Source organism: Gavialis gangeticus, unplaced genomic scaffold (genome assembly GCF_001723915.1).
Source record: "Gavialis gangeticus isolate Ggan-Ray unplaced genomic scaffold, GavGan_comp1, whole genome shotgun sequence".
NCBI classification, from domain to species: Eukaryota; Metazoa; Chordata; order Crocodylia; family Gavialidae; genus Gavialis; species Gavialis gangeticus.
The window spans coordinates 88,044,903-88,058,555 of NW_017729024.1; the positions used below are offsets into that span (position 1 = coordinate 88,044,903).

Below are 13,653 nucleotides of genomic sequence, written 5' to 3' on the forward strand. Positions count from 1 at the left end.
ATATCTGTCCAGCAAGCCTTGTTCCTCCTGTCTGGCACTTGCTTCCTTACATACAGCGGTCTTGGGGCTATGGAAGCAACTGGGTTTCACCAGTGTAACAGAAGCACCTTTAATTTGACAGGGTGATTTGGATTCAAAAGGAATTCTGTACCTCTGAATTTTGCACCTATGGCTTTGCTTAGTGAAGTGAGCTTTTTCAACTGGTAAATTATCTTCAGAAGATGAAAATTCATCTATAGTCTGTGAATCACTTTCCTTTTCTAGTTTGCCTGTTGTCTTTACTTGCAGCATGGTTTTGGAAGAGTTACCAAATCCCTTGTTTAGATTACACTTTTTTTTCCACTTGAACGAGTTAACATGTCTTAGTTTTTTTGGCTTGGACTGTAGGAACATTTCAATATCATCAGACTCATCACTAATATCACTTGTACCTTGTATATCTGTTGTCATCTCTTGGGCATGTTTCAAAAAGTTGGTTTTTCTGGAGGTTGACCAGGTATTATGGTTCAGAGATTGCTGACAGTCTCCCTTAGATGCAAGAATGGTGTTATTTTTGGTATCTGACCCTTCAGATTTTCCTGAAAGGGGCTCATATTTATTAACACTTTTAGTAGGAACAGGTGCCTGATGAGCTGGAACATGGGAAGGAAAGATGATATCATCACTCTCTTCTGAGCTGCCTTCAGTGTCCATGACTATAGCAACCTGGTTTGAAATGCACTGTTCCTTATTTTTACTTTCCATGTCCCTCTCATCCTCAGAAGCTGACAAAACAGGCAAATCTGCAGGTATAGTCAAACTCTGTATATCTGGTTTTTTGCTACTATTCCGTGACTTTGCGGTTTTCCACTGCCCTAAAATATGGTTATGACTCTGAGTTTTCTGAAGACCAGCACACTTGCCATTTACATTCAATCTCTGTCTCACAGACGGACAGTCAGAACTTGAATGGTCAGAACCACTGGAATGATCTCTTTCCAGGGTGGTTTTAATTTCTCTCTCTAACAACTTAGAGAAACCGCACTGCATTAACGTAGGTTGCCCCTGTGGATCTGTGTTACTTGCATTGTTTTTGTCTTGTTTTTTCCTTGAATTTCCCATAATTTCATCACTGCTACCTTCACTTGAAAAATCAAATTCGTCTTTCATCAAGTGTTCCCGAGGTCTGACAGGATCTTTATCTTCTTCATAACCTGATTCTGCATGCTAAAAATATTGAAAACAATTGTCAGACAAGTTAAATTATAAATAAAACAAGTTAAAGATTTAAAATTAGACATTGTTATAGAAAAAAATAGATCTTAATTCAGGAACTGGGACTTCATTTAATTATAGAATTCAATCTATACAAAGTGACTAAAGAGTATATACAATAAACAAGTAGTAAGTAAAGAGAAAATTTCAACAAAATATTGCAATACAGGTTATGACAAACAGTGAACATTACTATATTTTTTCCTAAAAATATAGCAATACATGCTGTCTACAATTTGGCTGTTAGTGAACAATTTGCATTTGTCCAATGAACATACTATTGGATTTATGTTTCAAAATCATTCATTTTGGTGCAAACTTCTAATGGTTAAGTTGTTTGGCCTGAAAGATAAAATTCAACTGTGCAAAATACTGCACAATAAAATTATTTTAAAAGAAAACCGACAACAGGGTGGTCAACCTCTTAAGATATGGCAGCCAAAACTCCTAATTAAAACAGTTTAAAAGAGCAGGGAGTACAAACAACCTTCTTCTCTAGAACTGCTTAAAGCCCAATATAGCCAAACACACAAACAATTATAATTTAACAAGTACAAAATATTTTGAAGTTTAAAAAAAAAACAGGAACTGAACTGTATACATTAAGTACAGACAAAATTCAAGGTGTATATGGAAGATCAAAACAGAAGGGTAAAAAATTAAGGTCTTGTCTACATGGAAACATACTTCCAGTCATACAAATAATTATCAAGGTACAACCCCGTCTGTGGACACATTTATTTCAGTAGAAGAGTAGATTTTCACTTAACATTATAAACAAAAAAAATCCCACAAACACATCTACAATTACATCCGCATCGAAAATGGAGGATAAATTGATATAGCAATAAGCAGTTGAAATTCACGCCTCCAGTTGCACCAAAAAAATTCCCAAGAAGATGAGACCTAAGATTATGGACAATCAGCAATTCAACTCTGTGGGCCACAGTTATTTGTCTTTGTTTCTATCAGAATTATCTTCAAAGAGCTAGTTGAGAAATTTCTTAAACCCTAAGCCCTGAATGATTCATTAGAACCAAAACTTCTGTGAAAATGTATCAGTTTTTACAAGACTCTTTCTGGGTTTTTTATAAAACTCTTACTGGGTCTCTCAGGACCAGAATGAAACTTTTGGTCAAAAACAGAAAGAAACCCACCCAAGAACCAAAAGCTTGTAAACAGAGGACTCACTCGGGTTAAGGGAGATGAAAATAGTTTTAAAGTTCTTATCTACTTGACTTCAACTGAATCTGAGTCTGTCCCAAACACCAGGGGTGCTTGTACATGAGTGCAGAGCCTGCCCTGACACACTAATTACAGTGCATCAGAGCAGACTCGATTAATCAAGCCTGCTGGAGCACGGTAATTACTGTGCTCCCGCAGCCTCCCATGTCTTGTGTATCAGCACCCTTGCACTTCAAAATGGCGGTGGGGGCACTTGAACTAAAGCTCACCAAAGAGTTTTAGTTCAAGAGCCCTGCCACCATTTTGAAGAGTGAGGATGCTAATACATGAGATGCTGCAGTACTTTAATTACAGCAGCTCTCAGAGCCGCTGTAATTAAAGGGCCACCCCCACCCCCAGAGCACATGTAAAAGTGCCCCAGGATGCTAATTGTTTTGAAGAGAATCTTACTTTTTCTCTCTCTCTGGCTTTTCATGAAATGCCCTTAAAGCATTTAAAAAAAACTGCAGGCCAGAATAACCATTTTTGGCTCAGCTTTATTATAGGCTATCACCACATCCCATTCCCATATTTGGTTACCCGAAATATAAATAATAATAATCCTTCACAATGAAGCTGGATGAAAAACTCACAGATTCAAGGGATTAAACTGATAGATGCTTCCATAGAGGCAAAGTTTATTTTGCTGTAATTTTAAATCCAGCATCACTCTAAACAGAATTCATTGGAGCTATTTTTGCTGTATATATGTGACTATTCAGCAGTTTCAAGGCCTGGGGGAATTCTAATCTCCAAACCAATGGAGCTTCCTGCTCAATTCCCTGGCCCAGAGTGAGACCAATTATTTAGGTTTTGTGTAAAGTGCTGATGTTTACTTTAAATATTCTGTTTTAGGCACTGTAAGAGGCAGATCCTTACTTAGAATAAACAGGCCTGGAGTCACTGAAGTCAAATCAGTTTAGGTCCAATCTTGTGGTTCCAGATACCATTTATCAAATAACCCATTCAACAAGTCAATATTTGTTGTTGTACAGCAAATGAATATGTTTTAAAAGGAAAAGATATCCACTAGTCTGATGATATTTTAAGGAGTATTTTAAAGGTATTTTGATAGACTATTACCTGAGATTCAGCACATTCCATTGTCTGAACCTTTCTTCTTATTCCAAGGTAAAGTAACGAAAGGCTGTGGTTATATCAGAACATACTACTTTTTGATGTTAACCCTTAACTTTTGTTTCTAGCTTCTGATACAGATATTTGCTCTACATACTAACCGAAACAAAGGAAACTTTCACACTCCATTCTGTATGACATACACAAAGGCAACTCACCATTTCTGATCTACATGATGGAGGCTCCTCCTTCAGCCAAGTAGTGGCTGTCATGACTCCGGCTTCCACTTTCCCCTCCCTCTAAAATAGCCAAAGGATGAAAGGCAAGCATATTTTATATTAGAGAGAAGGAAGCATGTGTGTTAACACTACCAGGTAAGAAATCAAAACTTTAAAAATCATACCCTTTCTATCTAGGTGCAAACATTCAAAAGTAGATTAATCAATCAGATAAAACTCAAAATTGCCATATTTCTATTTATGGAAAGACTCACTGGACTGGCAGTGTGATCTCAAGCTCCTGCTAAGCAATGAGCGAGTCCTATACAGATGCACATAATTTCATTACATGTAGAACAAGTTTTCCAAGCACCGTACTTTCTTTATTGACAGTACCAGTCAAGATTACATTTTGTCTTCCTTGCAAAAACAGCTTGGAGTTGAAATATCCCCAATATGAATCTTTCCCATGTTTACATAATCCAAAAATGGCATTAAAGATTTGCTTAAAACGCATCACGAAACCATCACTTTGGTTGAGATTATCCCAGAGAAGCTTCAATTTTGAAGTTAAATTGCTTAGAAAGGACTATGATGGACTCATTTAAAGAAGTTCTTAATGTTCTAAGCTTAATTCAGAGATGACGCATACCACATTATATTAGATACCTTGACCTACACATAAATGTAAAGACAGGAATTACTTAATGTGTCAGGGGCCTGTGCAGTGCAGCATGGCACAGTGTGCAGGCCCCACAGCATTAAGCTCAGGGGTATGTAACCTGTACAGTGTGTGGTTGGGGGTTCTGGACAGCCCTGCAGTAATATATAGTTACAGAACTAGATATAGGTATAACTGAAGAAAAGTAGAAACATCACACAATCGATTGTGATATTTTTGATTAAGAACAGAAAAGGATTTCAGTGATCTCCTGACAAATCTAAATTTAGACACATTTTCCACATTTATTTTTTTATTTTTTTATTACAGGGAATTTTTTGGCATGAATGGAAGTGAGAAACTAGAAGCCAAAGGTTAATTAAGGCACCTTGTAAACTGGTATTATTAAGTTTCACAATACTGCTCTGCAAGACATCTCCATTCATATTTACAGTAAAATATTTTGAGAGAAGAAAAATATGTGAAGCTAGTATCTAAAATTCAGAAGGAAACCTTCACACCTCCAGGATGTCCTTTGTAAGGCAGGACCCGTGGGTCCGAAGTTTGAAAAGGTTACGGATCCCAAAAAGCTCTCCTTTATGTTCCTTTGATCCTTGCACGGCCTCAAAATATCGCTTAGCATTTTCACTTCCAACTACCACACAGTGAAGTTGCTAAAAACAGAACAACACAAGAGATTTCAGAAGTGTTTGCTCCAATAACATGTCAGAATTTCCTGGCATTCACATTATATACACAGCTTTAGTTGGAGGCACATACAATATCCTAAGGGAGGACATTTTGTTTGAATTCCCCTGGCAGATGTTGCCATTGTGTTATGATATTAATTTGACTAGTTTTTTAAATAGGAAAAGAAAAGTATATTTTAAGCCTACTTATTTCGTTGTTATCCGCCCAAGATCAGAAACCTGCTATCTCAGCCTTCTTAGACATCAGTATTCCACTGCATCTTGACTATTTGCAACCTATTTTTCTTTAAATATTTATGTGGTCATTCTTTCACACACTCAGATACTGTGAACACTGAATATGGTCAATGGATCATTTGTCCTGGGAAAATTTAAATTATAACCTGCTCTAGTGTACAGTGAAAAGTGACTAAGTGCACAGTTGTGCAAGACTAATCAACTTAAGAAAATCATCGGTGCAGCAGACAACTGAACATGCTTGAAAATCAGGTGGGTTCAGCTGTGCTTCAAGTGACTTCAAATGTTCAACATTTTTGTAACCAATGTACTTTGACATAAAGAGCAGTAAGGTGGCCGAACTTATGGCTGTTATGGGTACCACAACTGTAATTCCATATTTACTTGCATACCACATGCACCGTTCCCCAAAAATCAGTCCTCCAAAATGGAGGAGTGTCTTAAACAGAGAGGCTATGCCGTAATGACTTCCATTTCATTCTGGACTGGCAAGCAGCACAGGCAGGGTCCAGTTTTAACTCTCTCACAACTGCTGCTGATTTGGTAATAACTTTTGGCTGAGCATCCAAAAACTGTTGCCAATTCAGCAGTAGCTCTGAAAGGGTTAATACTACAGCTTTCACCTGAAGTAGCTAGTGAACTGTCTGAGGTCAAGCGAGCTGCTGCGTATATTCAGCTGTCCACCAGAACTCTGGAAAAACCTTTTCGTCTGCAGTCAGCTTCCAAAAACAAGACCTTATTTAGGGCCATGTGGTATGCAAGAAAATATAGCATTTTTCTATAGCTCTTAGGATACTGGTAGCCTTTAAGGGATACATGATGGTAATTCTGGCATTAGGAAGCCAATTGTTAAAGGACAAATATCCACTTGAAACACACAAGTCAGTCACAAATTACAGCTGGATGCAGCCCTAAATTTACATCACTCTACTTGTACCATAGCAGTCATATGGCCACAGCTAAAGATGCATGCATCACAGACTTTAGTTTGCCTATTTTTATACTTATAGTATACTACTTGTTATGTTTTCTGGCAGTTTCTGGGGTCCCCCCTCAAATTGTATACCATTATAAAGAAAAATGTATAAGTAATTTCAAAATCAAGTATATTTCTCAATAATATAATCTAAACGAAATGAAACAAAAGCTTTTCAAGCAGAGTTATTTGCATTAAGTCTATTATTTACACTTTAAAACACTAACTACAGGTGTCTATTTGGCGATGCCTTGCACACTAGTACAGAATGGCATGTTAGTGAAACTACACAAACATGAGTGACTCCTAACAGGCAAAGTAGGCTTTTTATGCTTTTCACTACTGCCTGAAAAAATCAAAAGGCAGTGAACAAAATCTTAGAGAACATAAAAGTAACTGCATGCCCTTCAGTGACTGAAAAAGAGCCTTGGAACTCAGGAGCTTTTTGTCTCAATACTATATAAAATATATCTTATGGAAACAAAATACTTGCAGCAAGTTCTGGATAAGGTCACACTTTTCAGCAGTTCTCTATTAATGAAATCATAAGAAGTGAAATTTCCTCACTTGCATATACAGGCAGTCCTTGACTTACAATGTTTTGAGTTACAACGTTTCACACTTACAACGTTTATAAATTGACACCCTGTTTCAACTTTATGACGTCAATTTCGACTTTACGACACTTGATCTGACGCCAAGCCATGCCAGCGAACAAGTTCGCTGCGTCCCCCATCTCCCTGGAGAACATCTGTCCAAACTTCCTTGGACACTTTCTTTAAGAAAGCAGACAAGACTCCTGAAAAGTCTCCAGCCAAGAACCCTTCAAAAAGCCCAATTAAGAGCCCTTCAAAACATCCAGCAAAGTCTCCTCAAATAAGTCCTTCCAAATCAGTATGATTGCTATTTAGAATATAAATACATTAATGTAGCTCTATTACTCACCTATAATTGATTGAGTACAAAATTATGGGGTATTTTTGGTGAAAATAAGGTATCGGGCCTTGGTTCAAGAACCAATCCCCCATTTATAACACTGTTTCTTATGGGAAAATCAGTTCTGAGTTACAATGTTTTGACTTAAGACATGGTTTTCAGGAACCAATTGTGTCATAAGTCTGAGGACTGCCTGTACAAATACGTTCATGTGCAAGACAAAATTTAGGAACTGCACATCCAAATGGTAGTTAAATGCCATATTACCTGCTTATACAGATACACAGATATTCACTTCAATGATCCATCTGCTAATGTGGATATATTCACAGAAGCTTAATGAAAATCCAGTCCTTAGATTTGCAAGTCTTAAGTTACCCTTCTTGTACTTAAAAGAGATTTTTAACAATTTACAAATACAACTGTATGCATACCTATGAACTCAGCTACATGAACTAGTGCTTTATAGCTCATTGGTTAAATATTTGTTCTTCTATGCCTGTTAGTATTTTGCATATTTGCAGTAGTAATGTGCATGCACACATCCAGTTCTGTACACTGAGCTGCACAATCTGGCCCTAACATGCCTGCTAGAACTAAAGCAAAAAGTTTTGTTAGAGCTTTGCAAAGCTGACAAAGAATGTCCTATTCTGTACTAAAGTCATGTTAAAACCAACTAAAAATACTCAATATCAATTTACTTTACAATACTTTCAGTTAAGGTTTCCCAAACATGCATTTAATTAGGATTTCAGATAATTATTACAATGTAAAAAGGAATAATTTTTAAAAACAACATGCTTGCTAATGTTTAAAGGGATGTCAAAGCTGGTAGGCCTAAATAATGACCTATTCTGACAGCATTCCCAACAGAAAGTCTTAGCTTCCAAAGCTTTCCCTGTGTTTATTTTTCAAATTGATCACAGCTGCCAGCAAAAAGAAAACCCTCTAACAATGAAAAAAGACTTATAATGAAAGTAACAGTGAGCAAAGCAGGATGTATATACTCCCCATTAATATCAGTGTAAGTATGTTTTTCAGCAAGTGATGAAACAACAGGATAAAACTTTCCAAAGTGGAGTGTTGAGGACAGCAGATGTTAGCTCTTAAAGAAATGCTAAGTAGTTACTCATACTTTACAAACAAAATAATTTCCCTTATCAAAATTAGATTATCAGTAAGTATGCAGCAAAAAATCCTGTTATTTACCAGAAAATTCTCAATTAAGTGAACAGTACACACAGAAAAAAAAAAAAAAAAAAGTTAGGAACTAGTGAGTTTCTGCTGCTGTTTTGTGGATGTAAACAATCAATATATGTGACTTCATTCTCTGCGCTTTCCATTCAGAAAATAAAAGCCTGTGCCCCAATTCTTGTTTTGTTCTTGCTCTTGATTTCAAACTGTTCTGAAAACAAGACAGCTTATAATCTCTTTTGTATCTACTTCTCAGGGGGAAGGGAAAGGCCTTCAGAATTCTCATAACTCTCCTGGGTTGTGAGACACTATGGCCAGGCACAGAAATTACACGTAAACTGGTGTAAGTGATCGGAAACAGGTTCAAATCTGTTATGCAACAGTGCTGGAGACAGAAGTTACACTTATACTGGTTTAACTGATCAGATACTGGTTTAAGCCTGTAACAGAACAGAAGTTCAGTGCACATAAACCAGATTCAAAATGGCTGAAACCAGTTTAAAATAAATCTGATTGAATGCAGTATCCGACTTAACTGATTTGGGTCAAACCTGTTTATGAAACTTCTGTTCCAAACCCCTTCCTGGTTCAAGTGAAATCATAGCCCCCCAGGATCCCAGCATGCTTTCTAGCCCTGGGCCGTGCTGGGCTGTCTGCTCCAGTGAGCAGGGCTGGCCCCACCCCTCTGCTCCCTAGCTGGAGCAGTGAGGGCTGGCTGACAAAGTGGGGTGGGAGCAGGGCAAGCCTGGCTGGGGATGCAGCCCATTCTACAAAGGGAGTACTGCCCCCCCATGGCAAACCTCAGCTGGGGCCAGGGAGGCGAGCTAAACACCCCTTCCCCTGCTCAAACTTATTGCTGGCTGCAACTGTGGACTACAAATCCCAGAGGCGCCTGGAAGCAGGAAGAGGAAGTGATGAGCAACCTAGCAGAGTCTTGCTGATGTAAGTCTAGACTGCAAATCACAGAGACCTCAGGGGCAGCAGGAAGAGGAAGTGAACACAGTCAGAGAGCAGTGCTTTAGCGCCCCCCCGCCCCAGCTTCTGGCCTGAGCCACTGCAGGTCTGTGGCTGCATTTCCTGAAACAAAGGTAAATGTCTGTCCACTTCTGTTTCAATTTAATCTGTGCAGTTTAGACTAACCTGCAAAGACTGAACTGATTCAGCTTCAGGCTTTTTGACCGCCTGTACTTAGCTCAGAAGGTCAGTGCAAATAAACCACTTTCAAAATGACCAAAATCAGTTTAAGATAAGCCTGGATGGATGTAGTATTAGACTTAACTGATTTAGGTTAAATTGGTCTATTGAACTTCTGTCCCAGATCTCCTCCAGATTCAAATTAACTCACAGTCCCCTAGCATCCCAGGATGCTTTGCACCTTTCCTGCAAAACCCCACTCGCAGAATGGGTGGGTTAGCCTTGGCCCAAGCTGTCTGCTCTAGCTGAGCGGGGAGGCATGTAAATGTCTGTTCACTGGCTTACGGTTCAATCTATGCAGCTTAGACTAACCTGCAAAGATCGAATTGATTCAGCCTCAGGTTTTTTGATTGTCTGTGCTTAGCCTACAAGACTGAAGAGGAAGTTAGGGGCCTGCTTCAAAAACATGACAAGCAGCAATTACTATAACATTTACCATGCTAGTGTTACCCTTAGACAACTCTCAGTGTTAGTTCTTCACTTTTTTCTCCTTCAGAACAAGCAAGCAGATCAACTCATTCAGCTCACTGGACCACCAGTCAGATTGGGCCCAGAGACCAGCTGCATGTGTCAGATCTAGCACAGACGCCTGGTTCTGCACAGGCACCACCACGTAGTGTGCATCCAGGACTGGTCCCATGTGTGCTGTATGGTATGTACATATTGGCTCCAGTCTCATGCTCCATATGCAGCACACCTCAGCCCCAGTCCAGGGCATGTCATTTACAGAGCGTGGAGCCAGTCCAAGGCATGCACTGCATGCAGTGCCCAGGCTGGACTGGTCCTGAGTATTGGATCTAGCATGTAGGGCCAGTCTGTGGGCCTGATCCAGACCAGTCCGAGATCCAGCATACAGAAACGGTTCAGCACAGGTATCGCACTCAGTGCATACCCCAGACAAGTTCTGCATGCAGCACACTGAGCCAGGGTCAGGGCCAGTGCATGCATGCTGCATGCAGCATGTGACGCCAGTTCAAGATTGACAGGGAGCACCACAGGTTGGATGACAGGGTCAGCAAAAAGCATGCAGGCCAGCTTTTTGACACCCTTGATGTACATGAACATAGAGTTAACAGCAGACAACGACACTCATAAGGCAGGTACTGAACACTTCCCAAGTTTATTTAGCCCAGCTTCTAAAACCCTCCCTTTGGGAAAATGAAACCAGTAGCCACCACCCCCCACTCTTCAATCAGACTATATGGTGTTAAAAATCTACTAGTATCTTAGAATTTCAAAATAAAAATGTTAATTTCAGTTAATCAAACCTCCTTCTTTTTCTACCTAGCTTTCACCAGTAGTGGAATAATTAAAACAATGGTATTTGCTCGTTGCATCATTAGTCTCTGAACTAACACCCAGGGAAGCAAATAGAAAAGTTCACAATGCACAGCTACTATTTCAGACCCTTTGCAAACCACACGTAGGTTGCTTCTCAAGGCTCGGCTCTCTTTGAAAATCTCATGGTGAGAAAAACTGAAAAGTCTGTCCAGGCTCTCCCTGGGCTCTCTCCTCCCACCCCTTTTGGGAAATTCTAATTTCTCTTAATCACCGGACTGAATGATGTGATACTGGTTTTGCTGAAGTGGAAAGTAGTGAGGCAGCAGTCAATCTTAACTCCACAATGAATTAAGAGCCTCTTCTGAGACTGCATTCCAGTTTCCCCTTCTCATCTGAGACCTTACAGGAGCAGAAGAAAGAATAGAATTTTCTTCATCTTCACAAATCACTGAAACATGCACTCACTCTCATAGCCTGGTACCAAGGATTATGCTGTCTCAAGCACCGAGACATTAATCCACAAGCCCCTAATTTACAATATGTCTGCCAGTCACTGCTAACAAGTTAGGATTTATTTGAAAGCTTCAAAATAAATTAGCAAAACACTTTAATTACAATTTTTTATAAAACAGAATATAACTTAAAGTACCAGTAAAACTACACTCAACTTTGCTAAAGGTTTGCTTTTATTCATCCAGGCATTTGACTATGATTATTGCTTTAAATGTATTGTGATACTGTATGCATTTTACCTGTTTGTAGACTTGCCGTAAATATATCATCTCCTCCACAGTGCCCAAGGATATTAACCTGAAAACTTTCACTTCCCTGCACTGACCGATCCTATAGGCTCTGAAAAGACAGTGTCCGAGTCAATTTCAAGAACAGTATAGTATTAGTCGTCCAATGAGCTCTTGTAGAGATTAGTAAAATCACAATTTATAAAATGAGGAAACACTTTAAAAGAACTTCCTTAAAATGTATGTTTAGAAATTAACCGTTTTACCATGCCAACTCTTCCTATTGGTGTTTCTCTTTCATTTTTAATTTTGTGCCTTCTGCATTAAGCCATATATAGTTGAAACAGCTTTCATATTCCTGTACATCATAGGACCAACCTCTCTCCTATCTCAAAGCCCTCTTCAAAACACATCCTCTATTTATTCTTTGAAAATTAATCTCTTTTTGCAATCTCATTTTGTACATGATCATTTTTTATTTACATTATATGCAAGTTAGATCATAAAACTTATGGCCAGGGACCACAGTCTCTTAATATTATAAAGCACTGTGCAAGTTACATACATTACATAAATAATGTATATGAAGTAGAAGTATTTACATCTCTGAAATTACTAATGGATTATTTTCAGAAACTGCAGAAAAGACTTAATGAATGTCAAGAGACCGCAGAGATGCAATTTTGTGAAGCAGATTTTGTGAAGGCTATTTCTGCAATAATACACAGTTTTGCAATATTTTTTTTCACATGCAGATTAGGGTGTGCAGGGGAGAAGGGATGTTTTTCTGAAGGTAAATGAAATAGAAAAATAGTCTGTCCTCTCAGAACTTATAAAAGCATGGATGCCATAATGAGCTAATAATAATGTGGAACTGCACATAAATGCTTCATTTTACTCAATAAAATGTGAGAAGTTTCAAAACACTGAGCTGCTTTATATATCTTTTTTTAAAGCATTTTCCCAGCACAAACAGCTCAGAAAAACATTTTAAACAGGACACCAGACATACTTAGATAATGTTCTTTGTCCAAACGCATTTTATACTATAACTTTTAATGGTTGTTTTGATTTTATAATTTTTGGTAAGGTAGCCTAGCAGAATGGGATAACTAATAAATATTGTTTAGAGATGCGCTGCTATAATCGGTCACTTATTGGAAAATTAACATTATCGGCCAACAGTTTTGGCTTGTGTAGCCAATAATTCACCAATAAATTCCACATGCATGTGCACAGCCAGGAGTGCAGCCAGACAACTTGGAAAACAGTGTCCTGTCGGTAAGTCTGAGGGAGGGGGGAGGCAGCGTGGGGAAGGAATCAAGGCCCCCCCAAGGTGAGGGAGGGAGCGGGGGAAGGGCAGGTACTGCCCAGCCAGGGTGGTGAATGCAATCCTGGGGCTAGGAAAAGGATGGAGCTGCAGGCAGCTCGTCTGTGGGGCATGGGGGAGGGTGGGAAAGGGGGTGGCTCCCCGCCACTGCATGTACTCCCAGGGGAGGCATGGGAGAGATGTGCCCCCTGGATTTGTGTGTGGGGTGCAGGCGGGCTTCCAGCTGCGGTGGCGCTGGGAGGGGGGACTATGGGGAGGCTATGGGGACTTTCTGGGGAGCTTTAGCCCCCCAGGTCCTGCCCTAGTGCCACCCCTGCTGAGGGCACTCCACTCTGCTGCCTTTCTCTTGGGAGCCCATGTGGGAAAGGCAGCAGAACAGTGCCCTGAGCAGAGGTGGCACTAGGGGGTGTTTGGGGGGCTATAGCCACCCCAAAATTCCCTGTAGCCGCCTGTCCCAGTGTTGCCACTGCCCACCCCATGCAGTTGAGCCTGCCCTGCCCCCATCTGCCCCAAGCCCAGCCCAGCTCCCCTGCCAGGAAGAGGCTGGTGAAGCACCTGGCCCCAAACGCACAGTGGGTAGCCCGCCTTAATCTCCTGCACAATTTTTTTTTGGGGGGGGGG

The 13,653-nt window shown here is 39.8% G+C and overlaps 1 protein-coding gene across 4 annotated transcripts in view; it reads right to left on the reverse strand.

The window, feature by feature from the left end:
- Nucleotides 1–13,653, reverse strand: part of ERCC6L2 (ERCC excision repair 6 like 2) — a 124,298-nt gene that overhangs the window by 43,272 nt on the left and 67,373 nt on the right. For 2 of the 4 annotated variants that reach the window (XM_019517341.1, XM_019517342.1), the window contains exons 14-17: nucleotides 11,715–11,814; nucleotides 4,956–5,108; nucleotides 3,774–3,854; nucleotides 108–1,206 (exon numbers count right to left, since the gene is read on the reverse strand). In XM_019517341.1, coding sequence (XP_019372886.1) covers nucleotides 108–1,206; nucleotides 3,774–3,854; nucleotides 4,956–5,108; nucleotides 11,715–11,814 — 1,433 coding nt within the window. Of the gene's footprint in view, nucleotides 1–107; nucleotides 1,207–3,773; nucleotides 3,855–4,949; nucleotides 5,109–11,714; nucleotides 11,815–13,653 lie in introns of those variants that run through there. The other 2 variants (XM_019517343.1, XM_019517344.1) reach the window with 2 other exon arrangements.